This window comes from Amia ocellicauda, chromosome 12 (assembly GCF_036373705.1).
Source record: "Amia ocellicauda isolate fAmiCal2 chromosome 12, fAmiCal2.hap1, whole genome shotgun sequence".
NCBI lineage: Eukaryota > Metazoa > Chordata > Actinopteri > Amiiformes > Amiidae > Amia > Amia ocellicauda.
In genome coordinates, this window is record NC_089861.1 from 35137461 (window position 1) to 35163989 (window position 26529).

Genomic DNA, 26529 nt, shown 5'->3' on the forward strand with positions numbered 1-26529 from the left:
TTTAAATCATGAGCAAGGGAGTGTCTGGAGTGGTGTAGCTCTTATATGTGACAAAATAAATGTAATCCGCTTGCTAAATGTTGTGTTATGTGTTGCACGTGCCCTATGTGGGCTATGCATCACCAGACGGACTGAGAAAGAAGTGAAATCTCTTTTGCATAGCTTAGAAACATACACTCTACCTTCGAGATGGTTCAGTGACTTGTTGGAAAGTGTAGATGAGCTAGTGATACAATTAGTTGAGAAGGTTATAAATAACAAGCCTTATAAGATGTTTTACAAACATGCATAAAATACTGTTCGTGTGTGCTGTACATTTTTTGTGCAATAAGCCATTATATATTTTTTTTTCAGAGAAAGAAAACTGCTGCCGTGGGTTTACATATACGTATGTTTGAGGAATCTCTGCTTGAAGATACCATCCTCACTCTAATAGCTCACAAGTTTGGTGATTTGTATGATACTGGTAATCCTAATGTGACCTTGCTAGTTGAGGATATTGTGAAAACTGTGGATGCCCTCCCCAACATGCTGAAGAGAATGCTGTATAAAGATCCATGGCCTGGTGTACCGGCTTTTACAGCTGTTCAAAAAGAGTTCCTTTGGAAACACCATCCCTATCATGACCAAGTCCAATTTCTACACTGTGCTAGACAAAATAGCAATGATCTGTGTCGCTGCCCTTGCCAGTAAACAGGTAGAGGGTGTTGCTAGTGCAGTGCAGTTCAGCTGTTTCTTCCTGGCTGCTGTAGGAGTTGGGCATGGGAGATCACTGGTCACATGTGTCAGTATCTAAGCTCACTGTTTACTTCTGACCTGATACTATGTTGTCATGTTTAGATTGGTCACAATAAAAAGACTGTCATTGACACATATTTTACTGAGTCTTGTTTTTTAATTTACTAAAACCGTATCATAAAACAATATAACCTTAAAAACACTGTTTATGTTATTAAACATTACACCTCCACACCAGCAGGGTGAGCTACCCTCGGACCCTCACCACGATGGATGTCACCCTAGCAAGATGGCTACCATCTTACCAGATGACCTATGACCTTACAAATGGCCGCCATCCAAGATGGCTGCCATCTTACCAGATGACCTATGACCTTACAAGATGGCCACCATCCAAGATGGCCACAGCCATCCAAGATGACCTATGACCTTACAAGATGGCTGCCATCCAAGATGGCTGACAGGGAGGGTGACGGAATGTGAGTTGGGCCTTCCGGTCTATGATACGTAGGGAGGGCGGGACTTCCGGCTGTCACTTTGACATAAAGAACCATTATGAGTACTGACGAAGCATAGCTGCTGCTGACGTCAGAATCGCTTCAGTGCTCATTGCCTCCAGCCGACAACAATGCAGCCAATGAGCACCCAATCAGCGCACCAGCAGCAGCCGTGCGGTGACAGACGACGGGCTGTCACAATTATGTTTAAAAATAGAATTACATACAAGGTAGTGAAATGAATGCTTGTACAAATAAATACCCCACATCTCAGGATACACATTCGCTCTGAGCAGTGCATTTCTGTGGATTTTCCCTACTTCATCTTTAGAAGCTCATTATAGTCAATGTAAAAAACAAATCTGTTTCTGAACCAGTTGGCTTCTAATGAGAGATGATCTCTCCTTCAAAAACCTGAGCATTTTGTATCAATACATTATCAGAACCACGAATGTGCTGCTGACATTGATTATCTCTTAAATGTATTGACAAACGGTCAAAGAATATGCACAATAGTCATTCTAATTTCAGTTATCAGTATGATGATATATATGAAACTCCATCCTGCTGCACTATATTTTAACATGTACTAACATTGTGTGTGTGTGTGTATCTGTATGTTTGTGTATGCATGAGTGCATGTGTGCATTTTCTGTGTGTGTTTGCTTCTTCCCCCTGACAGTGCAGCTGTGTTGCCGGCACTTAATGGCTTCCTGTCCTCCTTAGAACACAGCCCCGGTCCCAGGGGCACACCGACAGAACCCCCCCCACGCTAGCGTGAATGAAACACTGACAGCACCCACCCCCGAAAATCCTGTGATATTGCTGTGAAAAAGAAAGAATAAAAGAAAGAAAACTTGTATTCAAACTCTGTATGCAGACCCTGCTGAGCTGCTGCCACTCCACTAGGTGGTGATCACAGACTGCCAGCACACTGTACTGTACTCCATTGCAGCAGCTAACACTTTTCTCCACAGCACTGAAGAGACCCATTAATTAGCAAGAGGTTTCTTTTTAATTCAGATTAAATATAAATAATTTCAGCAATAATAAAACATAAAAGCATATATATATATAACAAATATAACAATAATAATAACAATAATAATAATAATAATAATAATAATAATAATAATAACAGGGATACATCCCTGAGCATTTGTTTAGTGCTAGAGGGAATGGTATTAGTGAATAAAATATGGTCCCCTTAATATGCATAAATAAAGAAAGAAAATGCCTGATTGGACATAATGGGTACACAACCCTCCACCATCACTGGAATGCATTTTTAACACATCTTTAAGAAGTCCTTTTTAACTCATTAGTTATTGCTCCACTGATAATTAGTTGAGAGCTAGCTTGGGTTAGCTAGTCGTTCAATAAAGAGGACACTGCAAAAGGTGGGGGTGGCAGTGGGGGGCTGGAGGTGTAAACAACAAAGTGTCATGACCACTGAAACACAAGTATACACAGAAAAAGGACAACTTTTGTAAATAAACTAACATACCCCATTGTCCAGAATATGGAAACTGACTGTGAATTATAAGAAACATTTTGAGTGACTTGGGGTGGGGGGGGGCACTAAGGGGGCCAATCAGATTTCAGCAGGGACCAGTGCCCGTGTGGTCCATCCCCTGGCTCCGCCCCTGCATAATAATAATCACATTTAAAAGTGAGTGGTCCAGACTGGTTACTTCCCTTTCTTGTCCTTTTGTTGTTTCGCTTACTCTTTTGGTTTTAAATATAGAGGGATGAAGCTGACCCATTTTATTGTTGTACACGCCAATTGTAAGGGGTTGCAGACTTTTGCCCCTCACCCCAATCTCAGTTCCAGCTGGAGGTCAGTGCTTGTGTACTGTTGGCTCATATGCCAGTGCCAGTCTCCAGTGCCAGTCTGCAGTGTGATCAGTCAGCATCTCCAGCAGAAAGCCTTTGCTGCTGCCCCTGCTCCTCTCTGTCTGGGCGATGCTGTCTGCAGTACCTGCCAGCAACAACACACTGACCCATTAACTCAATAATGTTACTGCTGCTTCTATGAATACTGCTACTGCTACAGCAACTACCACTGCTACAATTATTCAAATCAGAGACTTTACAGACTACAGCCTCGTTCAGATATGACAGAAAGTTTCGATACGTAGGAGAGTAAGTACAGATATATACTCAGCAATAAAAGAGCACTTTCAACTGCTTTTATTTTCAGCAAACTTAACATGTATAAATATTTGTATGAACATATAAAGATTCAACAACTAAGACATAAACTGAACAAGTTTCACAGACATGTGACTAAGAGAAATAGAATAATGTATCCCTGAACAAAGGGGGGGGGGCAAAATCAAAAGTAACAGTCAGTATCTGGTGTGGCCACCAGCTGCATTAATACTGCAGTGCATCTCCTCTCATGGACTGCACCAGATTTGCCAGTTCTTGCTGTGAGATGTTACCCCACTCTTCCACCAAGGCACTTGCAAGTTCCCAGACATTTCTGGGGGAATGGCCCTAGCCCTCACCCTCCGATCCAACAGGTCGCAGACGTGCTCAATGGGATTGAGATCTGGGCTCTTCGCTGGCCATGGCAGAACACTGACATTCCTGTCTTGCAGGAAATCATGTCCAGCGAAGGTGGGTTTGTGCCCATAGACGACGTTGTTGCCGGTGATGTCTGGTAAGGACCTGCCTTACAACAGGCCTACAAGCCTTCAGTCCAGCCTGTCTCAGCCTATTGCGGACAGTCTTAGCACTGATGGAGGGATTGTGCGTTCCTGGTGTAACTCGGGCAGTTGTTGTTGCCATCCTGTACCTGTCCCGCAGGTGTGATGTTCGGATGTACTGATCCTGTGCAGGTGTTGTTACACATGATCTGCACTGCGAGGACAATCAGCTGTCCTTCCTGTCTCCCTGTAGCGCTGTATTAGGCGTCTCACAGTATGGACATTGCAGTTTATTGCCCTGGCCACATCTGCACATTGCCTCCTTGCAGCATGCCTAAGGCACATTCAAGCAGATGAGCAGTCAGTAGAAAGGTCTCTTTAGTGTCCTAAGTTTTTGTAACTGTGACCTTAATTGCCTCCCATCTGTAAGCTGTTAGTGTCTTAATGACTGTTCCACAGGTGCATGTTCATTAATTGTTTATGGTTCATTGAACAAGCATGGAAAACATTGTTTGAACCCTTTACAATAAAGATCTGTAAAGTTATTTGGTGAAGACCCTGGTATTGGAATGTTGAAGAAAGTCTTTTATATTAATTATGTAATGTTTTATATTAATGTTAGCATTAGAAATGGCTTGTATACAGACTGAGCAAAATAGCTTTATCTAGCCTAGCAAAACCAACAAAGTGATTGTTAAAGATACATCCTATTGAAATTATTCTCTCTGCTTCCACTTCTGTTTATCTATGATAAGAGAACAACCCACAGATGTACAGACCCACAGATATCTGCCATTTTGCTTAGTATCCATTTGCAGATTTCCTGTTCTTCTTAATGCTAAAGATGTTACATAATGGTGATTGATTACCCCATTGTCCATTGTTAAAGAGAAACTGTAAGACTGGGCAGTTTGTATGCCATAACAGGAAGACATCTGCTTCCATGTTGACTCGCTCTCTCCGGAAGAGTGTCCTACAAACTTTGCAGAGCTTGAACCTTTTGAAGCTTCTGGTTGGATGAACGGCCACAAAATTCTACGTCATCTTCCTATAAAGCTGCATTAAAGTTCTATTTGCTTTATCTCAACAACTTTTTTTTTTTTTGCTGAGTATATATTCATACGTGTGTTATGTATGTGGGTGGGCGGGGTTAGACCACATAAAAGGTGATCTCAATAAAGCACTCAGTATGGCGTTACATTCCAAATTAATATTTTTTTATAATTTATTTCTGTATTAAACCTCACAGACATGTAGAGACTGAGCAAAGCCAGAGACATGACCCATGTGTCAGTCCAGCCCCAGTGTGTCCTTCCTTCAGTCTCTCAATCTCTGTTGTTTGAAATATAAATATATGAGTAGTGTTGTGGAAAGTAACACTACAGTGAATGCCGAATCCTTCTCGCTGTGTGGATATTGACTTTTTAAGAAGTCATTTTACCTGCTTAGTGATTTTAGACATTGTGGATAGTAGTGTGATGGTCAATCTGGTAATTGGTTTAAAGATCTCTCTCTCACACACACACACACACACACACACACACATACACAGGCTCGGTCAGATGAGTTGTCTGCGGTTCTCCTACCTGTACACCAGCACCAACACAACCACAGCCAGCACACCCAGCACCATCCCTATCACAGGCCTGCTTCTCTCCTGCGAAGGGGTGGGACATGCTGAGTCTGCATCAAAGAAGAGATTTCCTGACTGACCCGGCTCCAGCCATGGTACTGTACTGTGTCTCTCCAGGACCAGGGCTGACCCTGCTGTACTGGACTGGACATACTTCCCCAACTCAACAACACACAGCCTTTCTACCCTCTTCTCCCCTCCTCTGATCTATCCCTTCACTCAGACATTTACCCCCCCCCTCTCTCTCTCCCCTCTGACACTCACCCTTTACAGTGTAGTTTGCCGCCCAAGTCCCCAGCTCATTCTCCACTGTGCAGGTGAACAGCCCGCACAGCTGGGGGGAGGCGCCAGGGGGGCTGAGGAAGGCACTGAGTCTGCGCCCATCTTGGCACAGTATGTACCTCCCCACAGGGAGGGGCGCACCATCTTGCAGCCACTGGAATCGAGGGTCTGTCCCACGCTGGACAGAGCAGAGCAGTGAGACAGAGATAGGCACTGAAGAGACAGAGAGAGAGGGAGAGGGAGAGGGAGAGGAAAGGCAGGGGGCATCCTCATAGAGAGATATGGATACATTCATGATAGCCTCTTTGCAGAGAGAGAGAGAGAGAGAGACAGGGGAAGGTGGGGAAAGAGGGAGAGGGTGATCATGTCAGAGTACGTATAGTTTCTGTCATCTGTTTTCACTATTTCTCTCTCTTGCCATATCTAATTCCCCATCTCTCCTCCTTCCATCTCTCTTCCCCATCTCTCCACTGCCTCTCCCCTATTGCTCTTCCATCCCTCCATCCCACCCCTCACCTTACCCTCTCCCCCCCCACCAACAATGCGGTGTGTGGACTGCCCCTCCCCTCTTTCTCCCTCTCTCACCGTACTCTCTGACGGTGCAGTGTGCAGATTTAATGGTGCCATCAGACGCGGTGACATCAACCTGGTATTTTCCAGTATCCCCTGACTCGAACCTGCTGACCTCCAGGGTCTGCCCCTCATTATGGATATGCACGCGGGGGTTACTGCGCTGCTCCCTGTTGCCAATCACAAGCACTGCGAGCCGAATCCACTGTTTTTCCCCCCATGCCATCTCTGTCTCCCTCTCCCACGTCACCATGTAGACCGGGTTAGTGGGCTCGGACTGGACCTGAGCCTTCAGAAAGAGACTGCGGCCTGGGAGGAAGTACTGGGTCTGTTGGGGCAGATGCACTGACAGAGACTGAACCAGGACTGGTGCTGTATACAGAGAGAGAGAGAGAGAGAGAGAGAGAGAGAGAGAGAGAGATTTAATGTAAAGAAAAAGAGGAGAAAGCAGGGAAGGAAAACATTTCAGGAAGAAAAAGTGAGGAAACAGAAGCCAAGTATACAGAAAGAAAGACAGAGACAGATAGAGAGACATTCACACTGTGTAGCCCAGAAGGGACTACAAGAAAGGTATAATGAGAGCATGCCCCCGACAGCCTCATCACAGGGTACACCAGAAAAAGGAGAAAACAGGGTCAAGAACAATCTGCTGTTCTACACCCAGCACCCCACCGCCTGGCATAAAATGTTGTGCAAGACCCCTACCCCAATAGAGCAAGTGGGGCATTAGCAAAGGCAGGCAATTATGTTATTGTCCTGCCCCAGGTCATAAGGCTCAACCTCCAGTTACTATTCACCTCATACATACATTTAGGTTGTTTCCCACAGAATACAAGTCAGTTTTAATTGTCACTTTCCTGTTCAGTGATGTCTGTTGTTTCTGATAGAATACAAGTTAGTAATTAGCTGTTATTTTCCCATTTAGTACTTCCTGTTGTTTCCTACAGAATACAGATGTCACCCATTAGCTAGAATACTGCTGCTCAGCAAAACATTATGTATACATATATTTCTGTTTAAACATAACTTTATATAAATTGTTTACTCAACAATGCTGTTTTTAATTGAGTGATAAAGGGAGAGAGGAAGTGTATAGAGAGTGTTACACAGGGTGACAGGGGAAAGGAAAAGAAATCAGCCAAGCAGGACCGCCCGAGGTACAGGCAGACTAGGCGGTCGCCTAGGGCCCCATAATATCAAGGGGCCCCTAAGATATGACATAATTTTTTTTTTTCCTTCACAAAATGAAATAAAAATAGTAAAAACATGCCCCCCCTCCAGAAATTCGAAGGTCTGATTGGTCATTAGTCAAGTTGATCAAACCAATAAGGTGGGACAAGGAACACTGACAAGCAACTGAGCTGTGCCTGCATTAATAAAGTGTCTGTGAGTTAGAAATCGGTCCTCCCAGTGTAAAGGAGGAACTACTGACAATAATTCCATTGAAGGAAAAAACTAGAGGACAGGATGTTTATTCTGCTTTTAAAAAATACATTGCAGAACATAAAATACCAATATGTAAACTTGCGTCCATTACAACAGATGGCGCACCTGCTATGGTTGGATCGATCAATGGGTTTGTCTCACTGCGCAAAAGGGACCCCGACTTTCCTGAATTACCACTGCATCATCAAGCTCTGTGTGGGAAAGTTCTGAACATGAACGATGTTATGGACTTTGTTGTTAAAGTTGTAAATTCAATTCGTTCAAGGCCACTGCAGAGAAGGCTATTCAAAACTTTACTTGACAAAATTGATGCACAGTATGGTGACCTACTACTGCACACAGACGTGAGATGGTTAAGCAAAGGGAAAGTCCTGCAATGATTCAGAGATCTTCTGCCTAAAATTAAGATTTTTTTTTAATCTAGAAATGAACACCACCAACAACTTGATGACAAGCTGTGGCTTTTAGATCTGGCTATTTTGAATGACCTGACGGCAAAACTGAACGAATTAAACATGGAATTTCAGGGAACACAGAAAGACATTACTGAAATGATAACTGTGGATAAGACAACTTCAAAAGAAGGACCTGAAACACTTTTCCAGCATGAGTGAAGAAGTAGAAAAACAGAAGCGAACAGAAGGGGACCTCCCATCTTTTGAAAAATACACCTCTCACTTGGAAATAATTCTAGCAGAATTTGAAAGACGCTTTGCAGATTTCAAACAGCTGGAGCCAGTAGCCACCTTTATATCCTTTCCATTCATGGCCGTTGATGTCGGTGAAATTGCAGAACAAATTAGGTCAGTGTTTAACCTGGACAAGGCAGACATCAAAAATGAAATAATAACCATTCAAAATGACATCCAACTAAAATGCAGAGCTTCAGATGCTACTTTTTGGGCCCTGGTCAGTACAACAAAATACCCAGAAATAAAGAAAGTCACACTGTGTATTAAATCACTTTTTGGATCCACTTACCTCTGTGAGTCTGCATTTTCAAGCATGAAAATAGTAAAATCAAAATACAGATCAACAATGACTGATGCTCACCTGAATGACTGCATTAGACTTGCTCTCACAACGTACACACCAAACTTCAACAAACTGGCTGATAATGCCAGGCGTCTCACTAATGGTAAGTTTCAGTAACAATAATTATTTTTGATTAGAGCCTAGGTAGCTCGCAAGGCTTTGGGTAAATCAAAAGTAGCTCCTCATCAGAAAAAGGTTGGGGACCCCTGGAGTAAAAGATAGTCATAAAGATTCTTTACAATTAATAGTCCTCCTAACTCGACCAATATTTAGGAAAACTCACGAGGTCCCCTAACTAGGTAGGAGTTGGCAAATGGCAGCAATGAGAAAAGGCACCTTCCATGAAAAGAAAGACATGTTACAGCGGAGTTATTGTGATGATATACACTCACCTAAAGGATTATTAGGAACACCATACTAATATTGTGTTTGACCCCCTTTCGCCTTCAGAACTGCCTTAATTCTACGTGGCATTGATTCAACAAGGTGCTAAAAGCATTCTTTAGAAATGTTGGCCCATATTGATAGGATAGCATCTTGCAGTTGATGGAGATTTGTGGGATGCACATCCAGGGCACGAAGGTCCCGTTCCACCACATCCCAAAGATGCTCTATTGGGTTGAGATCTGGTGACTGTGGGGGCCAGTTTAGTACAGTGAACTCATTGTCATGTTCAAGAAACCAATTTGAAATGATTCGACCTTTGTGACATGGTGCATTATCCTGCTGGAAGTAGCCATCAGAGGATGGGTACATGGTGGTCATAAAGGGATGGACATGGTCAGAAACAATGCTCAGGTAGGCCATGGCATTTAAACGATGCCCAATTGGCACTAAGGGGCCTAAAGTGTGCCAAGAAAACATCCCCCACACCATTATACCACCACCACCAGCCTGCACAGTGGTAACAAGGCATGATGGATCCATGTTCTCATTCTGTTTACGCCAAATTCTGACTCTACCATCTGAATGTCTCAACAGAAATCGAGACTCATCAGACCAGGCAACATTTTTCCAGTCTTCAACTGTCCAATTTTGGTGAGCTTGTGCAAATTGTGGCCTCTTTTTCCTATTTGTAGTGGAGATGAGTGGTACCCGGTGGGGTCTTCTGCTGTTGTAGCCCATCCGCTTCAAGGTTGTACGTGTTGTGGCTTCACAAATGCTTTGCTGCATACCTCGGTTGTAACGAGTGGTTATTTCAGTCAAAGTTGCTTTTCTATCAGCTTGAATCAGTCGGCCCATTCTCCTCTGACCTCTAGCATCAACAAGGCATTTTCGCCCACAGGACTGCCGCATACTGGATGTTTTTCCCTTTTCACACAATTCTTTGTAAACCCTAGAAATGGTTGTGCGTGAAAATACCAGTAACTGAGCAGATTGTGAAATACTCAGACCGGCCCGTCTGGCACCAACAACCATGCCATGCTCAAAATTGCTTAAATCACCTTTCTTTCCCATTCAGACATTCAGTTTGGAGTTCAGGAGATTGTCTTGACCAGGACCACACCCCTAAATGCATTGAAGCAACTGCCATGTGATTGGTTGGTTAGATAATTGCATTAATGAGAAATTGAACAGGTGTTCCTAATAATCCTTTAGGTGAGTGTAGATTGGACAGAAATTGAATATTGTTTGTTACTGAACTGGTCAGAAATGCAGTTTCTTCTGCTGCTGTCAGAAATGTCATCAGAGAAAAGGTGGTGACAATATTGCAGTGTTTGGCCACAGGGAAAATGCAACAATGTAGCAGTGATGATTTGGGACCATTATCACAGCCTTCACAGAATTTCCCATCAAACCATAATGGATGGCATTAATAGAACCCAAGATCGTTTGACAGTTAATTGATATCCCCACATCTGCGCGACAAGTATCCCCAAAACAAGCTGTATTCATAAACAATAGGCTATCATGTATTCATGTTTTACATTACAGCAATTCTATATCCGACTACTTTGCAAATACAAATACTCGATCTTGGCCTGAGGAGATGGGTTAAGGTCATTTAAAGCAGCAGGGTCCTCATGAACCGCCACCTGACCAAACCATTTCCGGTCAGGTCGGGGGTTCGACAGGGTTGAGACCACTGAGCCTCTGCACCATGGACAACACCAGGCCACACTCGTGGGATCCCCCACTGTTCTACAGGGTGCTCCGAGCCTTGCACTCGAAGTAGTCTCGGTGTCTCACCACCCGAGTGTTCATGTACAGATGGGGCCTGGCCCTGTTTGATACCTGCCCCTACAAGGGCTGCCTTGGAAGGGAGACAGAGGCTCACATTTTTAGGGACTGCCCCTCCGCTTGCAGGGTCTGGCTCCTATTTATCTTGTTCCTCCGCAGGTTTGCCGTTCCTGTGCGGGCGACCGCCCAGCGGATCCTGCATAGACCAGCCAGAGGACTTTCAACATCAACTCTGAAGTGCTGGTGGCATGTCGTCTGCGAGGTGAAACAGGCCCAGTGGGAACATCTGCCTTTTCAACAAGCAGGAGCTGGACCCGAAAGTCATTGCGCGGAGGGGTCATGGTCCTGGTACGAGACTACGTCAATCTGGAGATCCATCAGAGGGGCAAGTAGGAAGCCTTTAAGAACATTCAAGATCTGGGGGAGCTCAGGATCCCATGCCATGATGGGATACCACCTCCGGGGATGGATATTCCCCCTGCTGGAGCCCAAGGCCAAGAGCTTTTATTCTTTATTGATGAAAATGGTTGTTTTTTAATAATGATTTTAATAGTTTTTAAAGTATTGCACTTTGAATTCAGTTCACGGTTTTGGTGATTTTTGTTTGTTGTTTTCTCTGGTGCATTGGTCATCTAATTTTCTTTAAATGCATTAGACTTGTTATTTCTTTAATAGTTTGTTTTCCTTTTTTATTTATTTTATTTGTCTAATGCATTTCCCGTTTTATTACAATGTACCAGAGTGTTTTGACCTTATTTTGTTTTTGTATCACTCGAGTTTGTTTGCATTAATGGTTAATTTTTTTCAGTTTTCAGTTTTCAGTTTACCTACATTTCCGAGCAGTCGCCTTGTGCCTTGTGCCTTGTGCCATCTTTGAATCATCGACCTCCTTCTTTACCCCTCGACCATTACCTTGGACTTCCCCTGATTCCCTGTATGCCTGATCACTCGACCCTTGCCTGTGACTACGACCACGTCTTGCCTTGCCTTTGTTTGCCCTGTTTCGCCGGTATCTGGCCATCGCCTGTTTGACCACCTCTACCACACTCTGCGCTTGGGTCCCTCAGTGTAAAGGGGTCAAATATTAGGGATTTTACGGGTTTGTTTTAATTGGGTAATTATTGACAGATGACAATGCTTGAAGTGATTGCTGCACCTGTATAAAAGTAGGGAGGAATGTTTCGGAAGGCAGAGGGTGTCAGGTTGTGGGAAGCCCAGAGACACACGCCGGGACTGAGAGGTGTATGCAGCATAGTTAACTGCCTTGGGTGGCTTGGTGAGTTGTAGAGCAACTACATTGCTGCATTATTGTGGGAGTTGGGTGGAAAACTTTTGATAGCCTTGAGGAGACAACTGGGGTGAGAATAATCTGATCTGGGAGTTTGACTGGTGGTGTAGTATATATGCTACCGCTAATATGAACTTAGTAGTCCTGTCGCCAGTGGACGTGTGTGTCTGGGTTCTCGCAAACCCTGTGGTGGGCTGGGTTTCTGACTAGAAATGTATATTGTATTAATGGGAATACATGGATGGGTTCTTATTAAGCATATAGGGATAACTGGGATTAGATAAGAGTTCAAACTGCAGTTTCTTAAGAATCTCGACTTGGGAAAATGTGTTTATAATGGTGTGATTTATTGACAGGTTATTGGTGTGATTTATTTATTGAGGTGAAATTATTATTGTTCTCTTCACTATATAAATTAGTTTGGGTTAAGTGCAATATTCCAGTGCATGTATAGTATGGGTGATTTAAGGACTCTTTGAATGAGGTGCACGTTATGTGGTATCCCAATTGTGTGTTAATTGTGCTGCTGATTTTATTACTAATTATTCCTTTTTGTAAATTTTTGTAAACTTTTTTATGCTAGTTGCTGGTGTCTTTGGTCTATATCCCAGTTCTATTTAAGCCCTATAGAAAACGAATCTGTGGCCTAGCCTAATAGGAACTGATTGAATATCTTGTTAATTGAGTGGTCGTATAGTGGGAAGGAGGTGTAGATTAATTGATTACAGCCGGTTTGTGTGTCTGGTCGGCTGCAGTTCTACATCAGTTCTTCGGACCGTGACAGTAATTCTGAGCTGTTGTCTGAATATGAGCACAGATGTCAGTATTAGATTTTCACGCACTGTCCAGCTCAGTCAGATGAAGTAAAAATTCATTTTAGATTTATTTTTTTGTTTATGGTGGAGGGTCACATTACTTTGATATCTAGCCTATTGCCAATTGCCATCCAAATGATAATGATTAGCTAGTAGTTAACTACTACAGTATTTTGTATTATTGCATTTTGATTTTTTATATGCACTATAGTATTTTCAGTACTGGGTATTTTGTTGTGGATGTTATTTTACCTGAACTGTTTATTATTTAATGCTGTTATTTCAATGTGCACAGTGGACTATTAACATTTGTATTTATTACTAAATATTCTCAACATGTACAGTGTATGTTAAAGTGCAATACATGTTCTGTGATATGCACTATTTAAATGTGTCTTTTAGTTGTCACCTAAACATTTTCTCTCGGCCAAAAAGATGGGCACCACTTAAATGTTTTTCAGCAAGGTGGGGGGCCCCACAATCAAATCTCGCTTATGGGGCCCAAAAGCCTAGGGCCAGCCCTGCTACCAGGGGATAGTACACAGTCCAGACACGGCTACCATTTTTAAGTAATTAACAAAGCAATAATTAAACCAGTGATCTTTAGAACAAAGACCCCATAACAGACAGTGCAGTGAGGGTCAGGGAAGTTTTAAACATTTTGACTTACATAGTGCCATGAGGAACAGCGTCAGCCCCAGACACCACCCCTCCACCCCCATGGCCTTGCCTCCAGACTAGACACTGTGTGGATTGACCGATGGACACCACAAAGACAGACTGGACACTGTGGAGAGACAAACAGAGTAGGGCACTGTGGAGGACTAAAGGACAAATAGACACACTGAGACAGACCAGACACTGAGAGACAAATTAATTCCACAGATGCAGAGAGACCTTGGAAAATCTCAAATACATCCGTGTCTTTGGATGAAGCCTGCTTAATTAACAACCTCGGCCTCAAGATTTTTTCACAGCCAACATGTTGAAATCTGTACCAAACGGCAAACCAGTTAATGTAGAAGACAGTTGACTACGAAAACAAAATGCAACAAAGAAACAAATACACTCACCTAAAGGATTATTAGGAACACCTGTTCAATTTCTCATTAATGCAACTATCTAACCAACCAATCACATGGCAGTTGCTTCAATGCATTTAGGGGTGTGGTCCTGGTCAAGACAATCTCCTGAACTCCAAACTGAATGTCTGAATGGGAAAGAAAGGTGATTTAAGCAATTTTGAGCGTGGCATGGTTGTTGGTGCCAGACGGGCCGGTCTGAGTATTTCACAATCTGCTCAGTTACTGGGATTTTCACGCACAACCATTTCTAGGGTTTACAAAGAATGGTGTGAAAAGGGAAAAACATCCAGTATGCGGCAGTCCTGTGGGCGAAAATGCCTTGTTGATGCTAGAGGTCAGAGGAGAATGGGCCGACTGATTCAAGCTGATAGAAGAGCAACTTTGACAGAAATAACCACTCGTTACAACTGAGGTATGCAGCAAAGCATTTGTGAAGCCACAACACGTACAACCTTGAGGCGGATGGGTTACAACAGCAGAAGACCCCACCGGGTACCACTCATCTCCACTACAAATAGGAAAAAGAGGCTACAATTTGCACAAGCTCACCAAAATTGGACAGTTGAAGACTGGAAAAATGTTGCCTGGTCTGATGAGTCTCGATTTCTGTTGAGACATTCAGATGGTAGAGTCAGAATTTGGCGTAAACAGAATGAGAACATGGATCCATCATGCCTTGTTACCACTGTGCAGGCTGGTGGTGGTGGTGTAATGGTCTGGGGGATGTTTTCTTGGCACACTTTAGGCCCCTTAGTGCCAATTGGGCATCGTTTAAATGCCACGGCCTACCTGAGCATTGTTTCTGACCATGTCCATCCCTTTATGACCACCATGTACCCATCCTCTGATGGCTACTTCCAGCAGGATAATGCACCATATCACAAAGGTCGAATCATTTCAAATTGGTTTCTTGAACATGACAATGAGTTCACTGTACTAAACTGGCCCCCACAACCACCAGATCTCAACCCAATAGAGCATCTTTGGGATGTGGTGGAACGGGAGCTTCGTGCCCTGGATGTGCATCCCACAAATCTCCATCAACTGCAAGATGCTATCCTATCAATATGGGCCAACATTTCTAAAGAATGCTTTCAGCACCTTGTTGAATCAATGCCACGTAGAATTAAGGCAGTTCTGAAGGCGAAAGGGGGTCAAACACAGTATTAGTATGGTGTTCCTAATAATCCTTTAGGTGAGTGTATATAGCCTAAATTACAAATTGTATTTAATTACAAATCAAATGCCATTTATACTTATATATATACATATATACATATATACATATACATATACATATACATATACATATATATACATATACATATACATATATATATATATATATATATATATATATATATATATATATATATATATATATATATGACTGCCCCTGCAGGGGAGCGGTCATACATTTCAGACTACAAACAAATTAAGGACCATAGTGATGCTTTTAAACAAGAATGTTATTAACAACATTAACGAGGCTTGGTGTAGGAGGGGGAAGTAATGGCTGCTAAAATAAATATAGCCGTAATTAAACTTCCAACAGTCTACTAACTAAAATAAAACAAGGGCTATAAACCAAAACGCACAAATCCGATACGTATAATAGATACAAATACACACACAAATAACTGGGTCCTAAATAAAATGAATTCGTTAAAAAGACAGAAAAAGTTGCGTGCTCCTCCCTTGTACACCAGCAGTCTATGTAGCCTAATGCGTCCGATTAATTAAGCCACGAGAGAATGTGTAGGACAGCAATGATATCTCATTAATGTGGGAGGCTCTACATTAATTACATGTGTCTTATTATTTCCACACCTTATTCTGACTTTTAGATGCAGTAAAGAATAGAAGACAAGATCGCACGAGTTAGTCTCTCATATATACACTCACCTAAAGGATTATTAGGAACACCTGTTCAATTTCTCATTAATGCATTTATCTAACCAACCAATCACATGGCAGTTGCTTCAATGCATTTAGGGGTGTGGTCCTGGTCAAGACAATCTCCTGAACTCCAAACTGAATGTCTCAATGGGAAAGAAAGGTGATTTAAGCAATTTTGAGCGTGGCATGGTTGTTGGTGCCAGACGGGCCGGTCTGAGTATTTCACAATCTGCTCAGTTACTGGGATTTTCACGCACAACCATTTCTAGGGTTTACAAAGAATGGTGTGAAAAGGGAAAAACATCCAGTATGCGGCAGTCCTGTGGGCGAAAATGCCTTGTTGATGCTAGAGGTCAGAGCAGAATGGGCCGACTGATTCAAGCTGATAGAAGAGCAACTTTGACTGAAATAACCGCTCGTTACAACCGAGGTATGCAGCAAAGCATTTGTGAAGCCACAACACGTACAACCTTGAGGCAGATGGGCTACAACAGCAGAAGACCCCACCGGGTACCACTCATCTCCACTACAAATAGGAAAAAGAGGCTACAATTTGCACAAGCTCACCAAAATTGGACAGTTGAAGACTGGAAAAATGTTGCCTGGTCTGATGAGTCTCGATTTCTGTTGAGACATTCAGATGGTAGAGTCAGAATTTGGAGTAAACAGAATGAGAACATGGATCCATCATGCCTTGTTACCACTATGCAGGCTGATGGTGGTGGTGTAATGGTGTGGGGGATGTTTTCTTGGCACACTTTAGGCCCCTTAGTGCCAATTGGGCATCGTTTAAATGCCACAGCCTACCTGAGCATTGTTTCTGACCATGTCCATCCCTTTATGACCACCATGTTCCCATCCTCTGATGGCTACTTCCAGCAGGATAATGCACCATGTCACAAAGGTCGAATCATTTCAAATTGGTTTCTTGAACATGACAATGAGTTCACTGTACTAAACTGGCCCCCACAGTCACCAGATCTCAACCCAATAGAGCATCTTTGGGATGTGGTGGAACGGGAGCTTCGTGCCCTGGATGTGCATCCCACAAATCTCCATCAACTGCAAGATGCTATCCTATCAATATGGGCCAACATTTCTAAAGAATGCTTTCAGCACCTTGTTGAATCAATGCCACGTAGAATTAAGGCAGTTCTGAAGGCAAAAGGGGGTCAAACACAGTATTAGTATGGTGTTCCTAATAATCCTTTAGGTGAGTGTATATATATATATATATATATATATATATATATATATATATATATATATATATATATGAAGTGAGCAGAGAAATGTATGTCCAGAGACTGACTGACAGAGGTGTCCGTCTACTCTGTATTGATAAAAAAAACATGCACTTTTCTTATTTGCTTTATTTTGTAGCTATGGCCGTTTTTAAAGCACAGTCCTCCGTCGTATACACGAGCGAGTGGCACTACTGTACATACCGTCTCCTTCTTGTTTTCGCCTCAGCATCACACAGCAGCTACTCGGGGAAGCTAATGAAGAAGCACGCAGAAGCATGCAGTGTTACAATGTTACACGGTGAGTAAACGGGTGAAGATATGTGTGATCCGACCATTAGAGGAATTCAACTGGCACCGATTGCATTCAACCTATTCTCTTGTTTGTATGTGAACTTGCCGTTTTGATTAGATTTCCTCGTAATATGTGTTACCCATGACACTTCAGTGGGAAAACCGCCAGCTTTAGGAAGCGGAGTAGTTGGTTTTGGTTGGCGTGGTGATGAAGATTGCATTGCTTACATAAAACAATGACACCTGAACAACTGAAACGCGTGAAGCGACGCCTTTCCATTGGAATGATTATATTCAACTAAATAATAATAATACTTTCATGCCTTGTCGCATAAGAAAGATATTTAAGAGAGGGAGATAATAATTATAATAAAAATATATATATGTATCATCATCATCATAATCGTAATAAACCAATAATTATAAAATTACCAAGGAGATGCAATTTCCTTTTAAAATAAAGTAATGTATAATCATCATCATCATAACATTTATAACATGCACAGTAATGTGTATTTGAACACAATGTGTTTTCCCCACACAGTGCTTTGGTACAGTTGTGTTGTCCTTGAACAAACACAGAATGTGTTAAATGTAAGACATTAGTTCTAAGAGTGTACTACTACAGTACTAATAATACAACGAAAAATACACAATGTATTGTAAATACAAACAAGTTAAAATAATAATAAGACTGAAGATGGTATTCCTTTTAAATAATCGAAAACATTTTAACAATTTATAACAAAATTCTGTTACATTAGTAGTAATAATAAAAAGTCAAGTACATTTATTTTAATAAACTAAAACAGGGTGTAATAATCATAAATAATACAAAATAATAAATCGAATAAAACAATATATAATCATTTTAAGAAGAAGAAGAAGAAGAAGAAGAAGAAGAAGAAGAAGAAGAAGAAGAAGAAGAATTTTACCTTCTTACTCTTGCCGTGCACTGTTGCCAAACAGAAACTGAAACGGAATAATCTCACCTTTTCCTGTCGATTCTGTACACACCCTCTGTTGAAGCAAATTACAACGATAAGCTGGACAATGCATTACCATTTGCTAGTGACACAATTATTTTTAAATTGACATTAACACAATAGATAACAGTGATACCTTCTTGCCATGAACACAATAGATAATATAGACAACTTCTCCCCCCCCCTCACCCCCAAAAGTGCTTCGAAATGGTTACATCCCTGAGCATTTGCTTAGTGCAAGAGGGAATGGTATTAGTGAACAAAATATGGTCCTCTTAATATGTAAAAATAAAAAATAAAATTCCTGAGTGGACAAAATGGGTACACAACCCTACAACATCACTAGAGTACATATTTAACACATCTTTAAGAAGCCCCTTTTAACCCATTAGCTAAAGTTACTGTTCCACTGATAATTAGTTGAGATAACCAGAGCTAGATAGTGTTACCATATATGAACTGTCAATAAACAGGACACGCCAAAAGATGGGGGTGACAGTGGGGGGCTGGAGGTGTAAACAACAGTGTTATGACCTCAAACAAATATTTAAATGAAAAAAAAAATGTGTGAACAAGAAGTTATGAGTGTAAAATTAAATCCTTGGACCATTGTATAACCATACATACAGTGCAAATATAATAAAATAGGTAAATAAAAAACAGCACTTATATGTTCAATACATGGTTGTATGTCAAAAACAAAACACAAAAAATGGTGTGCTAAAACATAACTTAACAATCAATAGCACAATAAATAACATGAATGATTAGTATTATTTTTCAAAAAATATAATTTGATGTTTTAGTTAATGAATTCAAATTCAAATCAAAAAGTATTAACTTTGCAGAAACAAAATTCAATTATATTAATTTTAAATTATATACATTTTAAAACTATAACAAGGTAATATAGTAGAAATATAAAACTATGAAGAAACAGAAACAACTAAACAATAGTGATATGACCCCTGACCCTGGTGTGTGTCAGCTCAAAGGGACTGGAGGACTAACCAGGTACTTGATGACCACCCTCCTGTCCACTGACCGCAGCCCCCCCCACCATTCCCCCACCCCCCGCAGTGACTGCACTGTATAAAACTGTAACACTGACATTGCTCCTTCTGCGCTCTGCTGATCTGTAGTGGAGTCAACATCAAACAGGCTACAGTCTCCAACAACACTGGCAGGAACCTGCTTCAGTGGGTGTGTGTTTGGTCTGGGATCACTAGGTTTGTCCTGTCTAGTCTGGGTTGATTTCCATGATCGTTCCTGCTGTCATATCATACCTGCCTGTAGAGCGGTCACTTCTCAATTATAATCACTGGGATCTATTAACTGTTTAGCATAGCTCCCCAATATTGGATTGTTGCTGGAGCTGTAGATGTCCTGCCCTGAGCTCCGCAGTTTGTGAGTGTTCGACTTTTACCACATTTAGTTGCTATGACTCCTGCTGTCAGTATGTCTTCGTGCATATGCAGAGAAACCTCGCTTTCTTACAGCTGCTAGTTAAAGCCACCCAGCAGAGAAAGGGTATTCTGTGCACAGCTGGTGAGTATCTGAAATTGCTCTTTACATGGTTAAAGGCAACATCCGTCTGAGCGCTAAACAATTACAGAAAATTAAGAAAAGCAGCAACATATAAAAACTCTAAGTAAAACGACTGTGTCTGTCTGAACCAGTCTGGTGGGTTTAATGGTAATTTGTTAAGTATTGCCATCACACTGGCTTACTGACCAGGATGATAATGCAGTATACAGAGAAAATGTATTTAGATGTATCCTTGGAAACAGATGGAATGGCTTAAATAGTTATTTCCCATTGAACACTATATCAGAACAATAGTAACATATAGGTTGTACTGCGAAAGCTCTGCAAAGCTCTCACTTGGGTGAATATGAAAAGGCTAAATGTATTACAAGTATACAAGTATTACAGCGTTATTACAGCGTTACTTGGCCCTGGCACGGCAGGCAGATTCTGAAAAAGCAACTTTATCTCTGCACATGCCTGAACCCGATACCCCTGATGAAAATTCAGCTACAGAGACTGTTTTTGATTATATTTTAGATGCTATACCACAGAGGGAAAATAAAAATGCAGAAATATTACTTAAGAAAATGGTGTCCAACAATTCTATAGCTTCCTGGATGGGGAATGTGTGTTCAAGTGGAGTTCTGTTCATGGGTCTCATGTGATTGATCTGGTTAACGTTGTTACACAGCCACATACTCTTACATCAGGGAGAACCACAAAAGGATGGGGTAGATTTATGACCACCATGGCCGAGATTAATATCCCCAGCTCTGTACTGTCTAAGAGAGTTTTCTCCAGATTTCCTACTAGTGTCACTTCTATGTCTATTCAGAGAAGCCCTATTACATCTGAACCAGACTTTGATATATCTATTAAGGGGGTGACTGCTCCACCTGAAACACCACTAAGAGAGCAGCCCACTAAAAAGCACAGACTATTTGGAAAATTATGTAAATGTACTCAAGTCCATCCATCCACTTTCAAAACCACCTATCCTGGTGACGGTCACAGGGAAGCCAGAGTCAATCCCGTCAGGCATAGGGCACAAGGCAGGAATACACCAAGGACAGGGCACCAGGTCATTGCTGGGCAACACACACATACAGGGCAATTTAGCATGGCCAATGAACATAACCTGCATGTCTTCGGACAGTGGGAGGAAACCCACACAGACACAGGGAGAAAATGCAAACTCCACACAGACAGGCACCCCAAGCCAGGACTCAAACCCAGGACCCCTGGAGCTGTGAGGCAGCAGCACTAACCACCATGTCACCATGCCACCCATATACTGCAGTCTTTATTTTAAACTCATGATAGAATTAGAGGGCACCCATAAGACTTATAAGAAGATGCGTGCTTGTCTTGTCCTTTTCTAGATAATGAGACAGTGCTCTCTGGGTAGGTCGTGAGGGTCTGTGTTGATGATAAAGCATCCAGGCCTCCTGCTCTGGACTCGTGGGTAGTTTATCAGTTGGAAACACACCCAGAAAATAGTCTGTAAATGTCCTTAATCATGACGTATTCAATCTGCTTCGTATTCATGGTTAGTTTTGTGAAAGGCACAATACAATAGTTTTTCAGCTGTAGTCTTAAAGGACGTGACGTCTGATGTTCATTTCAACAATGTAATCAACAACAGTGTACACTATCATGTTCACAGTGATGGGTAATGGCTGGGCAAAGCAAATTTTGGCTCTCAGGTTACACGTTTTAATGAGCGAATAGTGGCCGGTGCACTCTTGATCCAGACTGAGGTTGACAGCAAACTCTTTACAGTCCACAAGAGGTCTGTCTTTTAGACACTTCCTGGCTGTTTCCACCAGGTTAAAATACTCCCAAACACAGTGATCATTCTTGAAATCCGGCTGCACCGGTTTAGCTGGATTTGCTCCCCATCAACATACAGTGCTGTTTAAATAATGTTTAAAATTGAAGGGGTTTTGTGTAACGGCTCTGAATGTGTTATGACACTGAATGTGGCATTGTCCACAAAACCAGTCACCATTATTGTAGGCAATTGCCCCAGAAACACATTTTCCTAGTTGCACACACGACTTCCTCTGGCCAGACTTCATTTTCTTTCATTTGAACCCGGTCTACAGGGTGTTTTGCATTAGCCACCTGCAGCACCTCAGCATGACCCAACATGACAGAGGGAGTCACTGTGACTCTCTTCACAAAGAGCTGCTGAGAGAATAGACAGTTCAAACTTTTTAGTGTTGCTCATGAGACAGAACGCCCTGTTACGGGTGAGTTTAATTTTTATATCAACTCCATTCAGCATTAATTTGTCTAACAGGTTCGCGTGAATGCAACCCAACAATTCCAGTTTTCAGCTCCTGACTATATGTACTCAAGTCCATCCATCCACTTTCAAAACCACCTATCCTGGTGACGGTCACAGGGAAGCCAGAGTCAATCCCATCAGGCATAGGGCACAAGGCAGGAATACACCAAGGACAGGGCACCAGGTCATTGCTGGGCAACACACACATACAGGGCAATTTAGCATGGCCAATGAACATAACCTGCATGTCTTCGGACAGTGGGAGGAAACCCACACAGACACAGGGAGAAAATGCAAACTCCACACAGACAGGCACCCCAAGCCAGGACTCAAACCCAGGACCCCTGGAGCTGTGAGGCAGCAGCACTAACCACCATGTCACCATGCCACCCATATACTGCAGTCTTTATTTTAAACTCATGATAGAATTAGAGGGCACCCATAAGACTTATAAGAAGATGCGTGCTTGTCTTGTCCTTTTCTAGATAATGAGACAGTGCTCCCTGGGTAGGTCGTGAGGGTCTGTGTTGATGATAAAGCATCCAGGCCTCCTGCTCTGGACTCGTGGGTAGTTTATCAGTTGGAAACACACCCAGAAAATAGTCTGCGCTGTTCCTCCCGTGCACGTAATACATTTTCTTCCACCACAGTTCCGCCCGTCTGCCCCTGCTGTGCGTCGCTACGCAGAGATGCATATGCGTACCTACGCACGAGTATAAACCATCCTGTTAGGCGTCCGTGCCGTGCCGTGCCGTGCCAGACGCGTCCCTACGGTGGCTCTGAAGTGCATCTGCTGAAAAAATAAAGCAGCTGCTGAAAAAATAAAGCGGGGGCTGCGAGATTTGGAAGTGCTGAAAAAATAAAGCAGGGGCTGCGAGATTTAGTAGTGCTGAAAAAATAAAGCAGGGGCTGCAGCATTTTCAGAAGCAATTACGGAAAGGGAGGTGCATTGTGAAATATATTTGACTGATGCCACTGGACAGCAAGCAAGTCACGTCGGCCGAGCAGCTTCTCAGAAGAGACAACAGAGTCTGAGAAACGGGCGCCAACTGCGCAGAGCAGAAAGTATCATATTAATATTGTTGTATCTTCTGCTCTCTATCCACTTTGTGGTGACATATTAAGAGTTATAGGGCTGTCCTAAAATGTATTATAATTAATGAAAGCTTAGTAGGAGACAGAAGGGGGTTAAAAGTAGCTAGATTTACTAAATTAACAACTGTACTTCATTATTACAAGGCAGTGTGACAGTGCTTTATTATTCTTAAGCGCTAACAGAAAACATCCGTTAACAATTCCATCAGAAGGAGCAGTTTACTGATTTAATAGACAAGAGCAGGAGCTAATTTGGGAAATGCAAAATTAGAGAGACGGCTTTAACAAATATGAATATCTCCAAAAAACTAAGAAACAATAATAAACAACACATTCATATAAAATAGTATTTTTATTTTAGGGGCGGCACGGTGGCGCTGGGTTCGGGTCTCGGCTCGGTGTCTGTCTGCGCGGTTTCCCCGGGTTTCCCGCTTCTTCCCACCGTCCGCCAGGTTGATAGGCAAAGATAAACTGCCCAGCAATGGATGGGCTGCGTCCCGTCCTGGCTGTGTTCCTGCCGATCCGCCATGGGCTTCCCGAGACCCTTACCAGGATAAGCGGCATCGAAAATGGATGGATGTTTATTTTTTTAAGGACTTTTGCATTGTCTCTCTAACTTATCTTAATTCTACATGCGTTTTATACTGAATGTACTTTTCTGCTTTAAAACCACGTCCTGTCTGTAGTGTTCTGTACAAAACCTGTTGGGAACCTTAACCTTTGTTGTATTGTCTACTTCAAATAAACAATTTACAAATGTGCCTGCACAATATATATTATAAAGCAAACAATATATACATTAACCCATTTACACAGAAAAGTATATTTAATTGATATAAACATCAACATATTTTATTATTATTATTATTATTATTATTATTATTATTATTATTATTATTATTAGTGAGTGTTATTCTATCTTTTGGAATTGCTATCAAATTAGCCACTGCTCCACTGCTCCAATTGCTACTCCACTTATGCGTGACCAGACATTGTAATTTACATTGGATCAGGACTACTTTACTTTTTAAAAGTAACAGAAATTAAAGCTTCTACAGTAAATTAATAACTGGAACAGAAAAAAACACCAACAGAGTACATACTCACTCAGTGAGATTCTTCAGCGGTTCTATCGACCCTTTGGGTTGTTCGTGAGTTAAAGGGTTCGTTTAAGAAGCGTGAGCTCCGTGGTAACACAAGAGAGCATTTAAGAGCCTTTTCATCATGATCGCGATTGATTTAACACACATTCAACTGCTTTAATGATCCTGGTCTGCAGGGAACCTTGGTAAAGGGTTCTAATAAGAACCTTAAGGATCCTCCACAGTATCAACCCTGGAATCCAAAAAGGTTCTTATTACAACCTTCACTTCTTAGAGTTTACATATAGGCTGAGTACTGTAATTGTATATGAAAATATACATGTTTAGTTAAATTAGTGATTACATAAGCTTTCATTAATTATAATAAATTTTAGGACAGCCCTATAACTCTTAATATGTCACCACAAAGTGGATAGAGAGCAGAAGATACAACAATATTAATATGATACTTCGCGCTCTGCGCAGTTGGCGCCCGTTTCTCAGACTCTGTTGTCTCTTCTGAGAAGCTGCTCGGCCGACGTGACTTGCTTGCTGTCCAATGGCATCAGTCAAATATATTTCACAATGTTCCTCCCTTTCCGTAATTGCTTCTGAAAATGCTGCAGCCCCTGCTTTATTTTTTCAGCACTACTAAATCTAACAGCCGCTGTTTTATTTTTTCAGCAGTTGCACTTCAGGGCTACCGTACGTCCCAGAGCTTTTTCTGTAAAACCAGGCCGCTGTGAAGTCCGTCCCTCTTATGGGAGGAGCAGCTATTGTTATGGAGGGTGATCAGTGCCAAAATTAACACGAACGTGTTGATGATTATGAACATGAAGATGAACATGAAGATGATTATGAACATGATTATGAACATGATTATGAACATGAAGATGATTATGAACATGAAGATGATTATGAACATGAAGATGAACATGAAGATGATTATGAACATGATTATGAACATGAAGATGATTATTAACATGATTATGGAGATGAACATGAAGATGATTATTAACATGATTATTAACATGATTATGAAGATGATTATGAACATGAAGATGCAGACTGTGCGCTTTTACAATGTTGACAGAAACTGGTCGGAAGTCAGACATTTCAGCGCAGAGCAATGGCGGACAGACGTGTTTCGAGGTAAGTTGAAACGTAATAGTTTAAATGTATTTTTTAAGATAAACCTACTCACTCACACGGTCCCTAATTAAGGTAAAATTAAGTCCTACGTATTACTGTCTTGCATTTATTTTAGGCTTTATAAATATATATAAATATTACTAGTAACCTGCCTTTTGCCAGCTATTTATTATAACACGTTTTCCACCATAACGAATAATATCATAGTGCATATATATGGTGTTTAAAAGGACGATTATTCACAATCACTTAATAATATTTTTTGTAACTTTGTGTACACTTCAGTGATTAATGCCAGTGTCCCGCAAGATGTATTGGACCATATTAGCGACGTATTAAATGGATTATCACGGCAACTTTGTCTTGGAAACGTGGAGCCTGATGATATTGATTACATTCATGCCAGAATTGAATACCTGTCAGGTGTGCTTTCAAGATGCTTTGAAAGTGTCCTCCTTGACACTACAGGCACAGTGCTTGAAAATCTTGGAAATGCACTGCAGCTTTTGGAGTCACATTGTGATGCTCCTGTCAGTGGGTTTAAACCAGTGACAGTCAGAAATTGTGAAAAAGGTCGGCCAGCATTCAACATATCCAAAGAGCAGCTACAATTTCTCCTAGAATATGACTTTACCATTCCTGAAATATCAAACTTATTGTCTGTTAGTGTGAGAACAATAAGGAGAATGACAGAATATGGACTGTCTGTTACGGAAACATATAGTGACAT

At 41.7% G+C, this 26529-nt stretch overlaps 1 protein-coding gene across 4 annotated transcripts; it reads right to left on the bottom strand.

Annotated features, from left to right (window-relative positions):
* Positions 1 to 2116: 2116 nt before the first annotated feature.
* LOC136764988 (hepatic and glial cell adhesion molecule) lies at positions 2117 to 18677 on the bottom strand. Of its 4 annotated transcripts, none has more exons than XM_066719404.1 (6): positions 18597 to 18677; positions 13810 to 13926; positions 6390 to 6746; positions 5787 to 6107; positions 5476 to 5546; positions 2117 to 3216 (listed from the first exon to the last, which is right to left on the bottom strand). In XM_066719404.1, exons 2-6 carry the CDS (start codon positions 13859 to 13861, stop codon positions 3145 to 3147), a joined length of 873 nt encoding a protein of 290 aa, XP_066575501.1. In that variant the 5' UTR covers positions 13862 to 13926; positions 18597 to 18677; the 3' UTR covers positions 2117 to 3144. The 4 variants fall into 4 exon arrangements, with proteins under 4 accessions (XP_066575501.1, XP_066575498.1, XP_066575499.1 ...); XM_066719401.1 differs by having other exon boundaries at positions 2118 to 3216; positions 5476 to 5572; positions 18597 to 18676; XM_066719402.1 differs by lacking the exon at positions 18597 to 18677 and adding an exon at positions 17572 to 17843 and having other exon boundaries at positions 2118 to 3216; positions 5476 to 5572.
* Between the last annotated feature and the right edge of the window lie 7852 nt (positions 18678 to 26529).